Below are 14,686 nucleotides of genomic sequence, written 5' to 3' on the forward strand. Positions count from 1 at the left end.
GTTCAGGGAGCATGAGGAATCATTTTCACGCATGACTTGGTCACCACAGAATTGTGACCTTGACCTCATTGAAGGTCTTTGGGATGTGATAAAGGAGGCTTTATGGAGTGGTTAAACTCACTTGTCAATACAGGATCTCGGTGAGAAATGAATGCAAATCTGGATGAAAATAAAGGGTGAGATGTTGCATAAGCCTGTAGAGACAATGTCATGACAAATGTGTGCCATAATCAAAGCTAAAGGCGTCCAACGAAAAATTCAAAAGGCGACTCTTTTTTTTGGCCGGGCAGTCATATCTGGTGTACATGGTGTAGCTCAATCTAGAAATATAATCTGTCTACTACCCAATGAAAATAGTATGCAAGAATGTCCATGTAAGCAGGTCTCTCTCTCTCTCTCTCTCTCTCACACACACACACACACACACACACACACACACACACAGGGTGCTCACCTGTTCCTCCAGTACTTGGATCCCTTAGGATCCCGCACATAATCCAGATCATAGAAAGCGGTCAGCAAGTCTCGCCCCTTCAGTTTATCTCTGTTATCCTGGGTCACATGAGGGCAAATTCCAAAGCTGCAGGCAGAAGGGGGAAAATTGTACTAATGTCTGTAGAAATCTAAAGCGCTCAGGCATGAGATGGAGACAGACATGCCCACCCTTCACTGAAGTATGAATGGATGGATAGAAAACAGAAAAAGGTAAACCATATCGCAAAAGAATAGCAGAGAAACATAGACACACGCACCCAGTCACTCACACACACGCACTCACATGTTGTCCTTGATGAACTTGCGTAGTCCAGAGATATTAATAGGACCATCATACTTTTCTATGCTTGTCTCAAATGTGCTGTGGAGCCGTGGTGGTCGGAAGAGCAGAACAGTCCTGCAAGACAGAAGCCAAGAATTAGGGAAGGCTGAGCGACAAGAAGAAGCCAGAGAAGGGAAAGCTGAGTGACAACGCTCTGGGAAGGAGTCCCCATTCGCTCCATTATCCAGCTTCCTTTTAGCTAGTAATAACAGTTGATACTTTTTATTGATCCCCTTGGGAAAATTCTCTTTACTCCTCCCCCAACTTGCTCTCTGTAGGTAAGAGCAAGCTGGCTGTGAAGGGCAGCCACATATAGCAGCGCCCAGGGAGCTGGGAATTAAGGGCCTTGCTGAAGGACCTGCAGACATGCTGAGGCTGGGCTCGAACTGGCGATCTTCTGAGCACAGGCACAGAGACGTAGCCCACTGAGCAACATGCCAATAATAGTATTGCTTAGTATTGCAATACTATGACCTAAAAGCATTGTGGTACAAAGCATGAACACGGCATCACGTTTCTAATTAAAAGTACAGCATTACACTTCTATTTAGCATGGTTTACACAAGGTTTCCATGAATTTGTAATAGTAGCTGCAGAACTTCATAATGATAGCATAATGAAAGCAGAGCTGCAATATCAGGACAGATGCAGCTGAAGCACTCCAGGGATTTCAAGCAGCAACTTTCTTAAGCCCAGTGTTCCAGCGCCCCCTGCCCCAGACGCACAGGCTGGCCCTCAATGCCCCCTCACTCTGTGTGCAGGTCGTGCATGACGCCCAACTCAGCCTTCGTTGTGTGGGCAAAGCGGTAGCTCTCCCTCAGGGTGGCGGCAGCCTTCAGGAATTCCGCTAGCTGTGTAGAGCCGTGCCCAGGAAAGAAGCCTATTGGGGAGGCAGAAAGGTGATTTGCCTTATTACACTGCTGTCACTATGTCAGCGGTACAGGTAAACGTACAAAAAAAAAAAAAACAATTCTAACATGCCCATCTCTCATTCATTTCAGTGAATAGAAATTATTCAAAGTTTGGGAACATTTCAACTTGATTAAAAGAAAAAATTGTACAATGCAAAACTGAACATGCACTATGGGAGTTCTCAAGTTGAAATGCTGCCTGACGTCGTTATCTACCATTCAGCTCTTCCTTTCACTTCATTCAAGTGAGTTATCAGGTTAAAACACGGCTGAACACAGTCCCTCCATAAACCACGAAACTTGACTGCTAGCAGGCTTGCGCCAACAGCTTACTGTGACAACTATAAACAAGGACAGTGTATATTGCCTTTTTCTCTATATATTTTGAAATGTGATTTTTATGCATTCTGGACTTGTAGATGACAAACATTGGAGATGAGCGGCAGACTTTGGTCTGAGTTATATTTTATGTGCACAGTTTATTATTACTTTCAATATATAAAAGTTATAGGTTGCAGCTGCCCTGATTTTACCCTGACCGTAGCCAATTTTCTCTATTCGGAAACTTAACAAATGTAAACTGTTGTCAGTAAACCAGAGTCTCATAGACATAGGAGGGTGCCTCAACCATGTTTACCTGAGCAGGCAAAGATTTTTACTTGCAGCATTTTGAAAATGTCAAATAAACAAATTGAGAAAGGTGTCAGTTGAAGAACTGGTGAGTGTAAAGCAATGTAAAGGACATTAATAAAGTGTGGAGAACACGACGGAGACCAATGACTCTCTGTGTGCGGTACCTCCCATGATGTTATGCGCCCTGTGTAGGACTGTTCATCACTTTTGTATTTGTGTTCTCCCTGATATTAATCATCAGAGTCATAATTACCCAAAACAAGCAGACTGGTGACATAGAATATATGGTATAATATATTAGGTGTTAGATATCAGGCAGATAAAAGGGCAGAAATAAGAAGAGATGAGAGAACAGCGGGTGACATCTCATGTGGAACTGGTAAAGCACTTCAAGTTGACATACTGTGCCTCATCATCACTGCCTCTTAACTAGACAACAATCTAAAAAAATGGTAAATTCTAAAATCAGCTTTTAGTTAGTGTCAGCTGTGATGATGTTCTGGCACCAAGTTGGTGGAATGAACTCCCCCTAGAAGTCCGAACAGCTGAGTCACTGAGTGTCTTCAAAAGATGACTTAAAACACACCTTTTCCAGAAATACCTGAATTAGCACTTCTGCCATTCCTTAACAAAAAAATAAATAAATAAATAAAAATGCACTTTTCCAACAGAGTATTAGATCGATGGTATTCATAGCTTTGGTTTTATTGAGCTAGTATTGGGAAAAAATCATTGTAGAGTCTTATGTAAGTCGCTCTGGCTAAGGGCGTCTGCCAAATGCTGTAAATGTAAATGTAAAATGAATGACCTCCTGGCTTCAGGTGTTAGAACAATATAAATGAACACTTACCCACTATGCTGGCATCAAAGTTATCAATGAAGGCATCCAGGTCAGCCTTGCTATGTAGGCTCACAGAGCTGGGTCCAACCTGCTTCTGCATATATTGCACGATGCCCTCTGCATGTGTAAACACTGGTCACACAACGATAATAGCAGCATACACACGCAATGCCACATTCACTTATGACAAAGGCCCACAGAAAGCCAATCACCTGCCGTGTGTGGTCCATTGTAGATAGCAGCTTCCTTCCCATTTCGGAATATTTTGAGAGTGGGGTACCCATTCACTCCAAAGCGTCCACACATTCCTGAGTTTGCTGAGCAATCCACCTGGTCAGAAATGGAAATATGTGGCATTATTGAGAAACACCACATCTCACTATCCATGCTGTGAACTAGGTACCATGTTTGCAGTACTTGTTTCCTTTATCCTGCTGTTTGTGAGCGCAACCACTGTGACTGATAGAATTTTCTGTCAATTGCGATTCTTCAGCTGTCATATGGTGAGTTTAGGGTTATGTTGTTTAATAGCCATCTTCATTGTCTGATTTGTGTGGTTAGGAAAGCTGGAGGCAGTCAATCAGAGGAAGAGTTTTTTTTGGCTGTGCTGTAATTGTGTTTCCAGGTGGGTGAGTAGTAGTGTTCTTGGCTATAATGAATTAATTTTCCTCCTTTTTCCTTGTATGATTCTGTGTTTTTTTTTTTTTGCTTATACTGTACAATAGTTTGTCAGTACACTTATCTATGAGATGAGCTTATAGATTTTCTCCTTTTTCCCTTTCATTCACACAAATTAACCTGGTCCTTAGACTGTAACGGTGCTACAAGTCTGATTTGATAATATAACAAGAAATGTAATGATTTGAAAAATACCTAAACTACTTCTAGAAGTATCTTTTCTACATGGAAATCCTGTAAAGCACAGGAGAAATTATTTTTAAGTGATCTAGAAAGACATTTTATAGGCATGGTTTATCATAAATACATAGGCTTACAGCACTTAGGCGGACGTTTTTTGCTGCCTTGCCAGAATTTGATACCATACCAGAAATTTTCAGTTATAGGTGATACACACAGTGATACAGCACAGTGATACAGCATGTTGCTGCACCCACCCCATGACAATCCACCTCAGGGATGAGAACGCAATTGTAGCTCTGCAGTGGGTGATACCGCAAAACCACACTAGTGTGAATGGAGGTATACCAGTCATTTTTGTCTACTTTGTCAAAATATCCTACCCATAGATTTGAAATTATATTTGTATAAGGATTTATATTATCAAAATAAAACTTTCCGATACTTTAAATGGGGGTACCAAGTTCTTACATGTAGTTTTATGCTGCCAGAAACTGCTACCCGTAGTTTTCAGTGGGGTAACAGTTTTTTTTATAAGGAAGTTCAATGTGAGGGTAAGAATGTAATGTAAAACCATCCATCCATCCATCGTACAACCCGCTTATCCTACTGGGTCCGGAGCCTATCCCAGAAGCAATGGGCACAAGGCAGGGAACAACCCTGGATGGGGGGCCAGCCCATCACAGGGCACACTCACACACCATTCACTCACACATGCACACCTAAGGGCAATGTAGCAACGCCAATTAGCCGCAGCATGTCTTTGGACTGTGGGAGGAAACCGGAGTACCCAGAGGAAACCCCACGACGACACAGGGAGAACATGCAAACTCCACACACATGTGACCCAGGCAAAGACTCAAACCCAGGTCCCAAAGGTGCGAGGCAACAGTGCTAACCACCATGCCACCCTGCAATGTAAAACTGTCCTCTTAATTGGCAAAGTAGTTATATAATTAACTTCTTAAGCTCGGGGTATTTCTGCTGAATTTTACATTCAGTTTCAAGACTTACTGTACAAAATATACAAGGATTAACTTCACAATAGTGATGATGTATCAAAAAGAGACACTGAACTTACTAAATTAATTATTTGGCCAAAATAATATGCATATATTTGGAAAAAAGTGATTTAAAAAAATGCCTATTTTTTTCTCCTGAAAATCAAGCTTAATATCATATCAGTAGCATAAATATGTAGCTGAATGGCTTTAAATGAGTCATTACAGACCATTACTTTCTGTAAAGAACAAGTAAAAATGCATTGTCAGAATATGCTTACATTCATTTTATGTTAGTGGCATTTAGTAATGATTAGGAAAGTTATTGCTTTCTTTAAAACAAAATATACTGTATATATCAGGTAATAAAAAGTGAAGACGGAGACCTCCCAAAACACAATGTAGGTCTAATGCTTTTGTATCAAACAAGTTCAGTTCCAGGTAAAACAGAAACAGTTTAGAAACAGTTTAGTTGTTATTTAAATTAAATATTACTTCAATTAAAGCAAAGATCACAATATAAAACAATCTCAACAAGAAAAACAAATACACATGTATCATCAAGTTTAATGGTAAAACCTGGTCCCATATTTAAAGAATTCAGAATCCGTAAAATTAGAATAACAATAACATAATAATAATCACAGCAATCTGGTTTTACACCCAAGTCATCTACCATTGACTGCATCCTGGCACTAAGGGTTCTCATCGAGTACAAATGCAAATATTGGCAAAGTCTCTTTGCAGCCTTTGTTGATATTTTTAAAATGTTCGACTTAGTTGATCAAGCTGCCCTGTGGGACATCCTGACACTTTGAGGGATCATGGGTATCATGACTGGATTGTACATTGGTACTGTGAGTCTTGTGCAGAATGGAGGGAGAACCTCTGCATTCTTCCCAGTTGATTCTGTGATTCATCAGAGGTGTGTTCTTGCTCCTACTCTGTTCAATGCTTGCATGGACTGTGTGCTGAGCAGGGTCGTGGGGTTCAGCGGCAGTGGGGCATCTGTTGGTGAGGAAAGATTCACTGATCTTAACTTTGCCAATGATGCTGTAATTTTCGCAGAATCAATGGAGGCTCCGATCGGGGCTCACTAGAAAAGGAGCGAGGAGTCTAAGTCTGGGCTTTGTGAGTGTCCTGGATAAAACCCAAGATCCAGGATTTTAATGACCCCTTGGGCACAGCCATCAGCAGTGCATCTTTCTGCAGGGATAATATTGACCATGTTGAAATGTTCACTTACCTCAGCAGCAATATTCATGTCTCTGGTGATTCTTCCTATTAGGTCAGTAGACGGACTGGGAGAGCATTGGGGGGGGGGGGGTCATGAGGTCACTGGAAAAGGAATGTGTGGTGCTCCCAACATTTTTGTAAGAGGACAAGAGTCCAAGTCTTTAGAGTCCTCATGCTCCCTGTTTTGCTGTATGGCTGCGAGACATGGATGATATCCAGTGACCTGAGATGAAGACTGGACTCCTTTAGTACCGTGTCTCTTCGGAGAACCACTGGTTTGACTGGTGATCAAGCAGTTGCTCACGGGGTTCTGAATGAGGCACATTACCTGCATTGTGACGGAGCATCAGTTACAGCATTATGACACTACAGCCATGAGGCTCGTTTCCCTGAGAGTCATCCAGCTCGCAGGATCGTTATTGCTGAGGATCTGAGTAGCTGGACCAGGCCAAGGGGACGCCCATGTAGATGTCCATTTCCAGGGGGTGCGACTCGACTGCATGTCAGCCTGGGGGAGGTCACCAACCAGGATTCCAAGGTGTTTCATCGTGTAGTGGGTGTAACAACGGGCTGTACTAATGCATGCTCCCCAACCTGACCTGACCTTGCTTCGTTTAATGCACATGATAAACACAAATATCAACAAACTATGAATAATGCCTGAGATAATCCACGTTAACAATCAAGGGTAGCTAAAAGCTTTCAGATCTTGTAGACATACACTCACCTAAAGGATTATTAGGAACACCTGTTGAATTTCTCATTAATGCAATTATATAATCAACCAATCACATGGCAGTTGCTTCAATGCATTTAGGGGTGTGGTCCTGGTCAAGACAATCTCCTGAACTCCAAACTGAATGTCAGAATGGGAAAGAAAGGTGATTTAAGCAATTTTGAGCGTGGCATGGTTGTTGGTGCCAGACGGGCCGGTCTGAGTATTTCACAATCTGCTCGGTTACTGGGATTTTCACGCACAACCATTTCTAGGGTTTACAAAGAATGGTGTGCAAAGGGAAAAACATCCAGTATGCGGCAGTCCTGTGGGCGAAAATGCCTTGTTGATGCTAGAGGTCAGAGGAGAATAGGCCAACTGATTCAAGCTGATAGAAGAGCAACTTTGACTGAAATAACCACTCGTTACAACCGAGGTATGCAGCAAAGCATTTGTGAAGCCACAACACGCACAACCTTGAGGCGGATGGGCTACAACAGCAGAAGACCCCACCGGGTACCACTCATCTCCACTACAAATAGGAAAAAGAGGCTACAATTTGCACGAGCTCACCAAAATTGGACAGTTGAAGACTAGAAAAATGTTGCCTGGTCTGATGAGTCTCGATTTCTGTTGAGACATTCAAAGGGACATTCAAATAGTCAGAATTTGGCGTAAACAGAATGAGAACATGGATCCATCATGCCTTGTTACCACTGTGCAGGCTGGTGGTGGTGGTGTAATGGTGTGGGGGATGTTTTCTTGGCACACTTTAGGCCCCTTAGTGCCAATTGGGCATCGTTTAAATGCCACGGCCTACCTGAGCATTGTTTCTGACCATGTCCATCCCTTTATGACCACCATGTACCCATCCTCTGATGGCTACTTCCAGCAGGATAATGCACCATGTCACAAAGCTCGAATCATTTCAAATTGGTTTCTTGAACATGCCAATGAGTTCACTGTACTAAAATGGCCCCCACAGTCACCAGATCTCAACCCAATAGAGCATCTTTGGGATGTGGTGGAACGGGAGCTTCGTGCCCTGGATGTGCATCCCACAAATCTCCATCAACTGCAAGATGCTAGGGCTAACTTTTCTAAAGAATGCTTTCAGCACCTTGTTGAATCAATGCCACGTAGAATTAAGGCAGTTCTGAAGGCGAAAGGGGGTCAAACACCGTATTAGTATGGTGTTCCTAATAATCCTTTAGGTGAGTGTATAATGCTTGATTTACACATGGTCTGTAACTGATTGAAGCAGTTTTTGTCAGATAGGAGAAAAGGGTAGAATACCAAACCAATTCTTAATGTTCGTACATACAGTCATACCGTACTATTCGGGAGACCGAAGCACCTTGAGTTATAGAAACACAAGGTCGTCAGAAGCCGTACTGTAAGGTACATACACGGTGGGAGATTTATACACAGTTAAGGACACGCGAGGATCGGACAGGGCTCACATAAGATATGGGCAAACATACACGCCACAATCGGGAAATACATTAATAACAGTACAACAAGGGGCAATTCCCCGCGAGCATGCCGGGATATGATAATCCCCGCTGGCGATACAATACTATTAACTAATAGCCTACTGGAAAGCACGAGGTTCCTAATTACAACAAAAAAAAAATACGGATATAAACAATTATTACCTCTGCTAAAGTGACAGTCCCCTTCAGGCGCGTTGCTGCATTTTCATACTCAGGAGCTAATTTCTGACATTTTTTGCACCTGGCAAACAAACGATGACCGGCTGTTATTACGATGAACAGTAATACACACCACAAATTTTAATCGCAGCTTTCTAGTCACTTACCATTTATTAATACGTACCCAAAACACAATCGCATTTATCCATTTCCAAATTAAAACTAACCAGAAATTCAGCGTGCAGCCATAATTCGTGTCTCCAGCGCATGCATAATCCACTTTCATGTATTTTTTTCCCAATCTAACATACCAGCCCTAAACCGCCAATCCCCCGAAACAACGTAAAATCCACCTTACTGGTAATTTTATGTCATAACACCTGGATATCGACTACACAGAACATGCCGGCATTTAAAAAATAATTGTTATATGCATATTTTTCCCTTACCAAGGGGCAAAGAATTTCACCAGCATCATATCCTGCTCGGACACCCAGTAGTCGAAGTCGGTGTTTTGGAGCTGCAGTACGTCTATACCAAGGCCCATAGGGCTCAGGATGAGCAGGGCGATCAGAGCGGACGAAACGTCAGCCATATCTGCTTGGGAAGGGGAGCCACGCTTTACTAAAGCACGGTGCGCAAAGCGTGCTGAAAGGCGCCCTCCTATTGGTCAAGACGCCGTTCCATTCTGTTAGCGTGCACCGTCGCTCCTTCATTGCAGCGGCCACTGATGGAGACCTTGCTAATATGACAACTGTACACTCTTTGCTTTGTACCATGACACGCGTAATATTTTTAATGCAGGTTTCATATTAGCAGTCTTCTTCCATTTAGGAATTATATACAATCACATACATATATACAAAAATAAATTATATTCAGCGTCTACTTAGTGATTTACAGTAAAGTAATATATACAATGTTTTCTTGATAACTGAGATAACTTACAACTGCACAATTCCTTGTTAGTCTTCTTCACTTGGGTTACTCATTTGGGTTTTTTTTGGTTGAAACTCCAATTTTTCACCTGCATTTTTTCACTTGACCAGTAATTATGGAGAACCAGGTACAATTAATACAAGGTTTATGATTGCATGCTATTTCCATTGTTAAAATCATTGTTCAGTTACTTTCATGTACACCCCAAATTCTTTTTAATATTGATAATGAAATCAAATGAACAACAAGAAGGCTTCTCGTGTTCATGACTGTTTAGAACTGAGTGTTCAGATGTTCTCTAGTGGTAGAGTCCAGCCACACCTCTGATGCAGTATCTGGATTTCAAAACTGGGCAGTCGGCCCAAATGCGCAGAGCAACATCCTCCCTGAGTACCAAGTGTCTTAAGAGTCCTCCGTGGGCTTGTCTTTGCCTTTGCTCAGTCAGGCTCCTTCTGTGGCCTTTCTTCAGTAGTAGGCTGGTTCTCTGAGCAAGCCAGTTTGGATATGGCATGGAAAAGGTGCAGGAGATTGCGGAAGCGCTTAGCAACCTGAAGAATGGAGAGGAGTGAGCAGCAATACTTACAACATAGGGAGAGGTACATTCAGGACAGGACACCAGGCTATACAAGTATTAGTCATCCGTCGCTTAACGACTGGGATACATTCTAAGAAATGTGCCATTAGTCGATTTCATCGTTGTGCAAACATCAGAGTGTACTTACACAAATCTATAACCTACTACACAGCTGGGCTATATGGTGTAGTCTAAATAACAATAAAAACTATAGTAAAATACTCAGGTCTATAGCCCCCACTGAAAGGACCTAATGATGCCCATGGTAAATACATAAACCAGTAACAGTTATCATATCAAGTACTGAACATAATTGTATGTGCTATACTATTGTACAGCTGGCAGTGCAGTACGTCTGTTTACACCAGCATCACCACAACCACTTATGTAATGCGTTGGGTTATGATGGCTATGACATCATAAGGTGACAGGAATTTTTCAACTCCGTTATAATTTTATGGGACCACCATCATATACACTCACCTAAAGGATTATTAGGAACACCATACTAATACGGTGTTTGACCCCCTTTCGCCTTCAGAACTGCCTTAATTCTACGTGGCATTGATTCAACAAGGTGCTGAAAGCATTCTTTAGAAATGTTGGCTCATATTGATAGGATAGCATCTTGCAGTTGATGGAGATTTGTGGGATGCACATCCAGGGCATGAAGCTCCTGTTCCACCACATCCCAAAGATGCTCTATTGGGTTGAGATCAGGTGACTGTGGGGGCCATTTTAGTAGTGAACTCATTGTCATGTTCAAAAAACCAATTTGAAATGATTCGAGCTTTATGACATGGTGCATTATCCTGCTGGAAGTATCCATCAGAGGATGGGTACATGGTGGTCATAAAGGGATGGACATGGTCAGAAACAATGCTCAGGTAGGCCGTGGCATTTAAACAATGCCCAATTGGCACTAAGGGGCCTAAAGTGTGCCAAGAAAACATCCCCCACACCATTACACCACCACCACCAGCCTGCACAGTGGTAACAAGGCATGATGGATCCATGTTGTCATTCTGTTTACGCCAAATTCTGACTCTACCATTTGAATGTCTCAACAGAAATCGAGACTCATCAGATCAGGCAACACTTTTCCAGTCTTCAACTGTCCAATTTTGGTGAGCTCGCGCAAATTGTAGCCTCTTTTTCCTATTTGTATTGGAAATGAGTGGTACCCGGTGGGGTCTTCTGCTGTTGTAGCCCATCCGCCTCAAGGTTGTGCGTGTTGTGGCTTCACAAATGCTTTGCTGCATACCTCGGTTGTAACGAGTGGTTATTTCAGTCAAAGTTGCTCTTCTATCAGCTTGAATCAGTCGGCCCATTCTCCTCTGACCTCTAGCATCAACAAGGCATTTTTGCCAACAGGACTGCCGCATACTGGATGTTTTTCCCTTTGCACACCATTCTTTGTAAACCCTAGAAATGGTTGTGCGTGAAAATCCCAGTAACTGAGCAGATTGTGAAATACTCAGACCGGCCCGTCTGGCACCAACAACCATGCCACGCTCAAAATTGCTTAAATCACCTTTCTTTCCCATTCTGACATTCAGTTTGGAGTTCAGGAGATTGTCTTGACCAGGACCACACCCCTAAATGTATTGAAGCAACTGCCATGTGATTGGTTGATTAGATAATTGCATTAATGAGAAATTGAACAGGTGTTCCTAATAATCCTTTAGGTGAGTGTATGAAGACCGTTGTTGATGAAATGCCGTTATGCAACAGCTCCTTCTACCCATTTCATTGTAAACAGAATACAAGATAATTAAAATGAAATAGCATTCTATTAAAACATTGATAAAAAAATGATGACATGACACAATATAATTTCAACGTATTCTGTCTGATGAAAGAATATCTTTTTACCTCACTGGCTGATTTATTGCCCAGCTGAGCTGAGAGTGCTTGAAAAGTGTTCCAGTTGGCTCCTTGCTTTTGACAAGTGAGTAAAATCAAACGGTCGGTTTCCCTGATGGACAAAGACACGTCATATAGTGCTTCATTATATGCATACAATGCCATGTTTCATTTAATAGACAGCAGTGTCCCAGATGAGAGCTACCATGGCAATATTCACTACTTCTCTTCCATCTGCATTTCTAGTTATTTTGCCCTGCAGCTGGAAGTTCAGTACATAACTGAGCAATTTTCTTGAAAAAAAAAAAAAAACACTCTCCTGGGTCAGATGGTACCACATATCAAGTTAATCATATGGCTTGAGTGTCAGAAGATATCTCAGAAATTTTCAATGTACTTCCATAATGACAGCATTTTACTAATATACATTTACTTAACCCCATTATGTCTTATGTTTAAATAATTTTCATGCATAACCTTTAATTTATTCTTAATCAGAAGATCTGAAAATTCCCTACAGGTAGATACTAGTTTGGCTTACCTTGTCCACACAATGACTTTCTCACCACTTGGTGTGAGGGAAATGTTTTTAGCAGGAAGTACAGGATCTGCGAGTGGGCTGCTGTGGGCCTGCTTGGGACCTGGGGGGTTCTCACTCTCTCCTCTGCCCTCGCTGACTTTTCCATCCACTTGCTCCATTCGCTCCTCCTCCTTGTTTTTTTCTGTGTGTTGGAGGACTCTGTCTTTAGGATCAATATTTCATACTTAATTTGATAAATGCCTATGTTATATTTTAGGGCTGAGCAATGTGTGATATATACCAGCATCATATGTTATGCACATGCAATTTTCATATCGCAAGGATTGTGATAGTCAGCTGGGTTGAGATCAGACTTACTCATACCTACATACCAGATATTATAGTGTGGTGGGTCTAAGTTTCACTAAATCATTCTTACTTTGTCATAGAAAACAAAACTTAGCAAGCATTGCAATTTTAACGATTGTTCGCAGCTTTTCAAGATTATCTAGTATGTTTAAAAAATCAGTTTAAAATTCACCTCCACTACTTCTGCATGAACACTACATGTGTTCTCTGAGTGAATCAATCATTTTCATCCTTGCTGTTTAAATCACTCATAGATGGGTTGGCAAGAAATTTATTTTTGCTTTATAAATATCCCAGTATTTATTACAACAAAATCACATCAAGATATTTGTATTTTTCCAATATCATGCAGCCCTAGTATATTATAGCATTTTTTTTCTTCCATGCTATCCAGGTCTTCTGGTTCTTCTCACCAGATCACAATTAAAGCTTGGGTCTCATAATTTGTCCACAAATATATTATAATTACTTTCTTTTATCGTTGTTTTTCTGAGATGGTAATTTTTTTCAAGACAGCAGTTGCACTGTGTTTCAGAGGCAGGCTATTTGATAACCAATCAATAATGAAGCACTCCCCTGCTTTAGTACTTTGGGTACTGGAACTTTTGGTACTGGTACTTAAGGGAAAAGGAAAAGTACCGAAAGTACCCATACCAAAAGTATGGTACCTGGTGCAGTGGAAAAGCTCCCTTAGAGCCATGTGTGTATCCAACCAGTTCCCAAAGAGTGAAATGGTATCTGTAATTGTAGAGTATGAATAAGTTTGCTTATTGGATGGATTTCTTCACCAGTCAACCCACACTGAAGTGCACTTTGTTCTAACCTCTCTCACCCTTGAGCTCTGTGCCCCACTTTCCTTCTCCTGGGTGAGTATGGGCTGGAGGGGCCTTTGTTGGGATGGATGTGATATAATGACTGTTCACCACCCTGGAAGACTTTTGACAGAGAAGCTATGTTATTGCTATGACATTACACATTTCAGTTTTTAATTGGGATCATTCAACACTGTCATCATAAAATTACTCCTACCCTTCCTGGAATAAAAAAAAAGACAGCTTTTAACACTGATGGCTTTTCTTTTAACTTTGTTATTACGGGTGTCAGTGCCCTTGTAAATAAACCATTAAGTAAACACTTTCCTTTGTATTTTAGTGACTATACTCTAGACAGAGTCATAGTAGCAACAGAAGCTCCAAGTAGTTCTGTCATACCACCAATAGAGGCATAGATAATTAACTTGAATATGAAGTAACATGTACTCATTAAATCGTAGTATGAAAAACATGAGGCAGTAAAGGTGTGCCTCATTGACACAACTCCAAACCTTGTTTTTCCTGTGGATGCTGAGTTTCTCCATGTTACTCCTTGATATTACAGGTGAAAGCTTGAAAAATCCCTTTGTTCCCTCCAGGTTCAAGTGTTCAGTGGCCTCCTCAGGCTGGCTCTGGTGTGAGGGGCTTGGATGGTGCTTATTAAAAAACATCCAGAATTCTTTCTGCAGACAAGGGCAGCCTTTTAAATGCTTGGAGATGTGTGCCTTCATCTATAGAGAGACCAGGAAAATAATTATATACACAAATGTATGTATGTGAATTTATATACATACATACATACACACACACACATGCACACGCACCTGTATTCATGTGTTTGTGGGGACCATCAATTCATTTCAATGGGGAAAAAATCTTTGGCTTCTGTATTCTTTTGATGGCACATTTCTTAGTCACAGATGTTTACAAAGTTGAGTT

General features: G+C 41.4%; 2 protein-coding genes and 1 long non-coding RNA gene across 11 annotated transcripts in view; all 3 read right to left on the reverse strand.

Moving 5' to 3' along the window:
* The window catches only part of LOC140586880 (protein disulfide-isomerase A3-like), a 37,289-nt gene extending 27,991 nt beyond the window's left edge, over positions 1–9,298 (reverse strand). For 2 of the 3 annotated variants that reach the window (XM_072708364.1, XM_072708366.1), the window contains exons 1-7: positions 9,117–9,298; positions 8,671–8,749; positions 3,415–3,532; positions 3,212–3,334; positions 1,568–1,697; positions 779–892; positions 455–580 (exon numbers count right to left, since the gene is read on the reverse strand). In XM_072708364.1, the coding sequence (XP_072564465.1) occupies positions 455–580; positions 779–892; positions 1,568–1,697; positions 3,212–3,334; positions 3,415–3,532; positions 8,671–8,749; positions 9,117–9,262 (836 nt within the window). In that variant the 5' untranslated portion in view covers positions 9,263–9,298. The remainder of the gene's footprint in view (positions 1–454; positions 581–778; positions 893–1,567; positions 1,698–3,211; positions 3,335–3,414; positions 3,533–8,670; positions 8,750–9,116) is intronic. The other variant, XM_072708365.1, reaches the window with a different exon arrangement.
* LOC140586881 (uncharacterized) lies at positions 5,333–8,655 on the reverse strand. The gene is made up of 2 exons (XR_011988678.1): positions 6,308–8,655; positions 5,333–6,069 (listed from the first exon to the last, which is right to left on the reverse strand). It is a non-coding gene; the product is annotated as an uncharacterized lncRNA (long non-coding RNA).
* A 133-nt stretch (positions 9,299–9,431) lies between the features above and the next one.
* LOC140586879 (uncharacterized) overlaps positions 9,432–14,686 on the reverse strand; it is a 42,281-nt gene continuing 37,026 nt past the window's right edge. For 3 of the 7 annotated variants that reach the window (XM_072708359.1, XM_072708363.1, XM_072708358.1), the window contains 5 exons: positions 14,260–14,478; positions 13,759–13,870; positions 12,588–12,789; positions 12,056–12,158; positions 9,432–10,154 (listed from right to left, as the gene is read on the reverse strand). In XM_072708359.1, the coding sequence (XP_072564460.1) occupies positions 10,044–10,154; positions 12,056–12,158; positions 12,588–12,789; positions 13,759–13,870; positions 14,260–14,478 (747 nt within the window). In that variant the 3' untranslated portion in view covers positions 9,432–10,043. The remainder of the gene's footprint in view (positions 10,155–12,055; positions 12,159–12,587; positions 12,790–13,758; positions 13,871–14,259; positions 14,479–14,686) is intronic. The other 4 variants (XR_011988677.1, XM_072708362.1, XM_072708360.1 and 1 more) reach the window with 4 other exon arrangements.

Source organism: Paramormyrops kingsleyae, unplaced genomic scaffold (genome assembly GCF_048594095.1).
Source record: "Paramormyrops kingsleyae isolate MSU_618 unplaced genomic scaffold, PKINGS_0.4 ups78, whole genome shotgun sequence".
Lineage (NCBI taxonomy): Eukaryota > Metazoa > Chordata > Actinopteri > Osteoglossiformes > Mormyridae > Paramormyrops > Paramormyrops kingsleyae.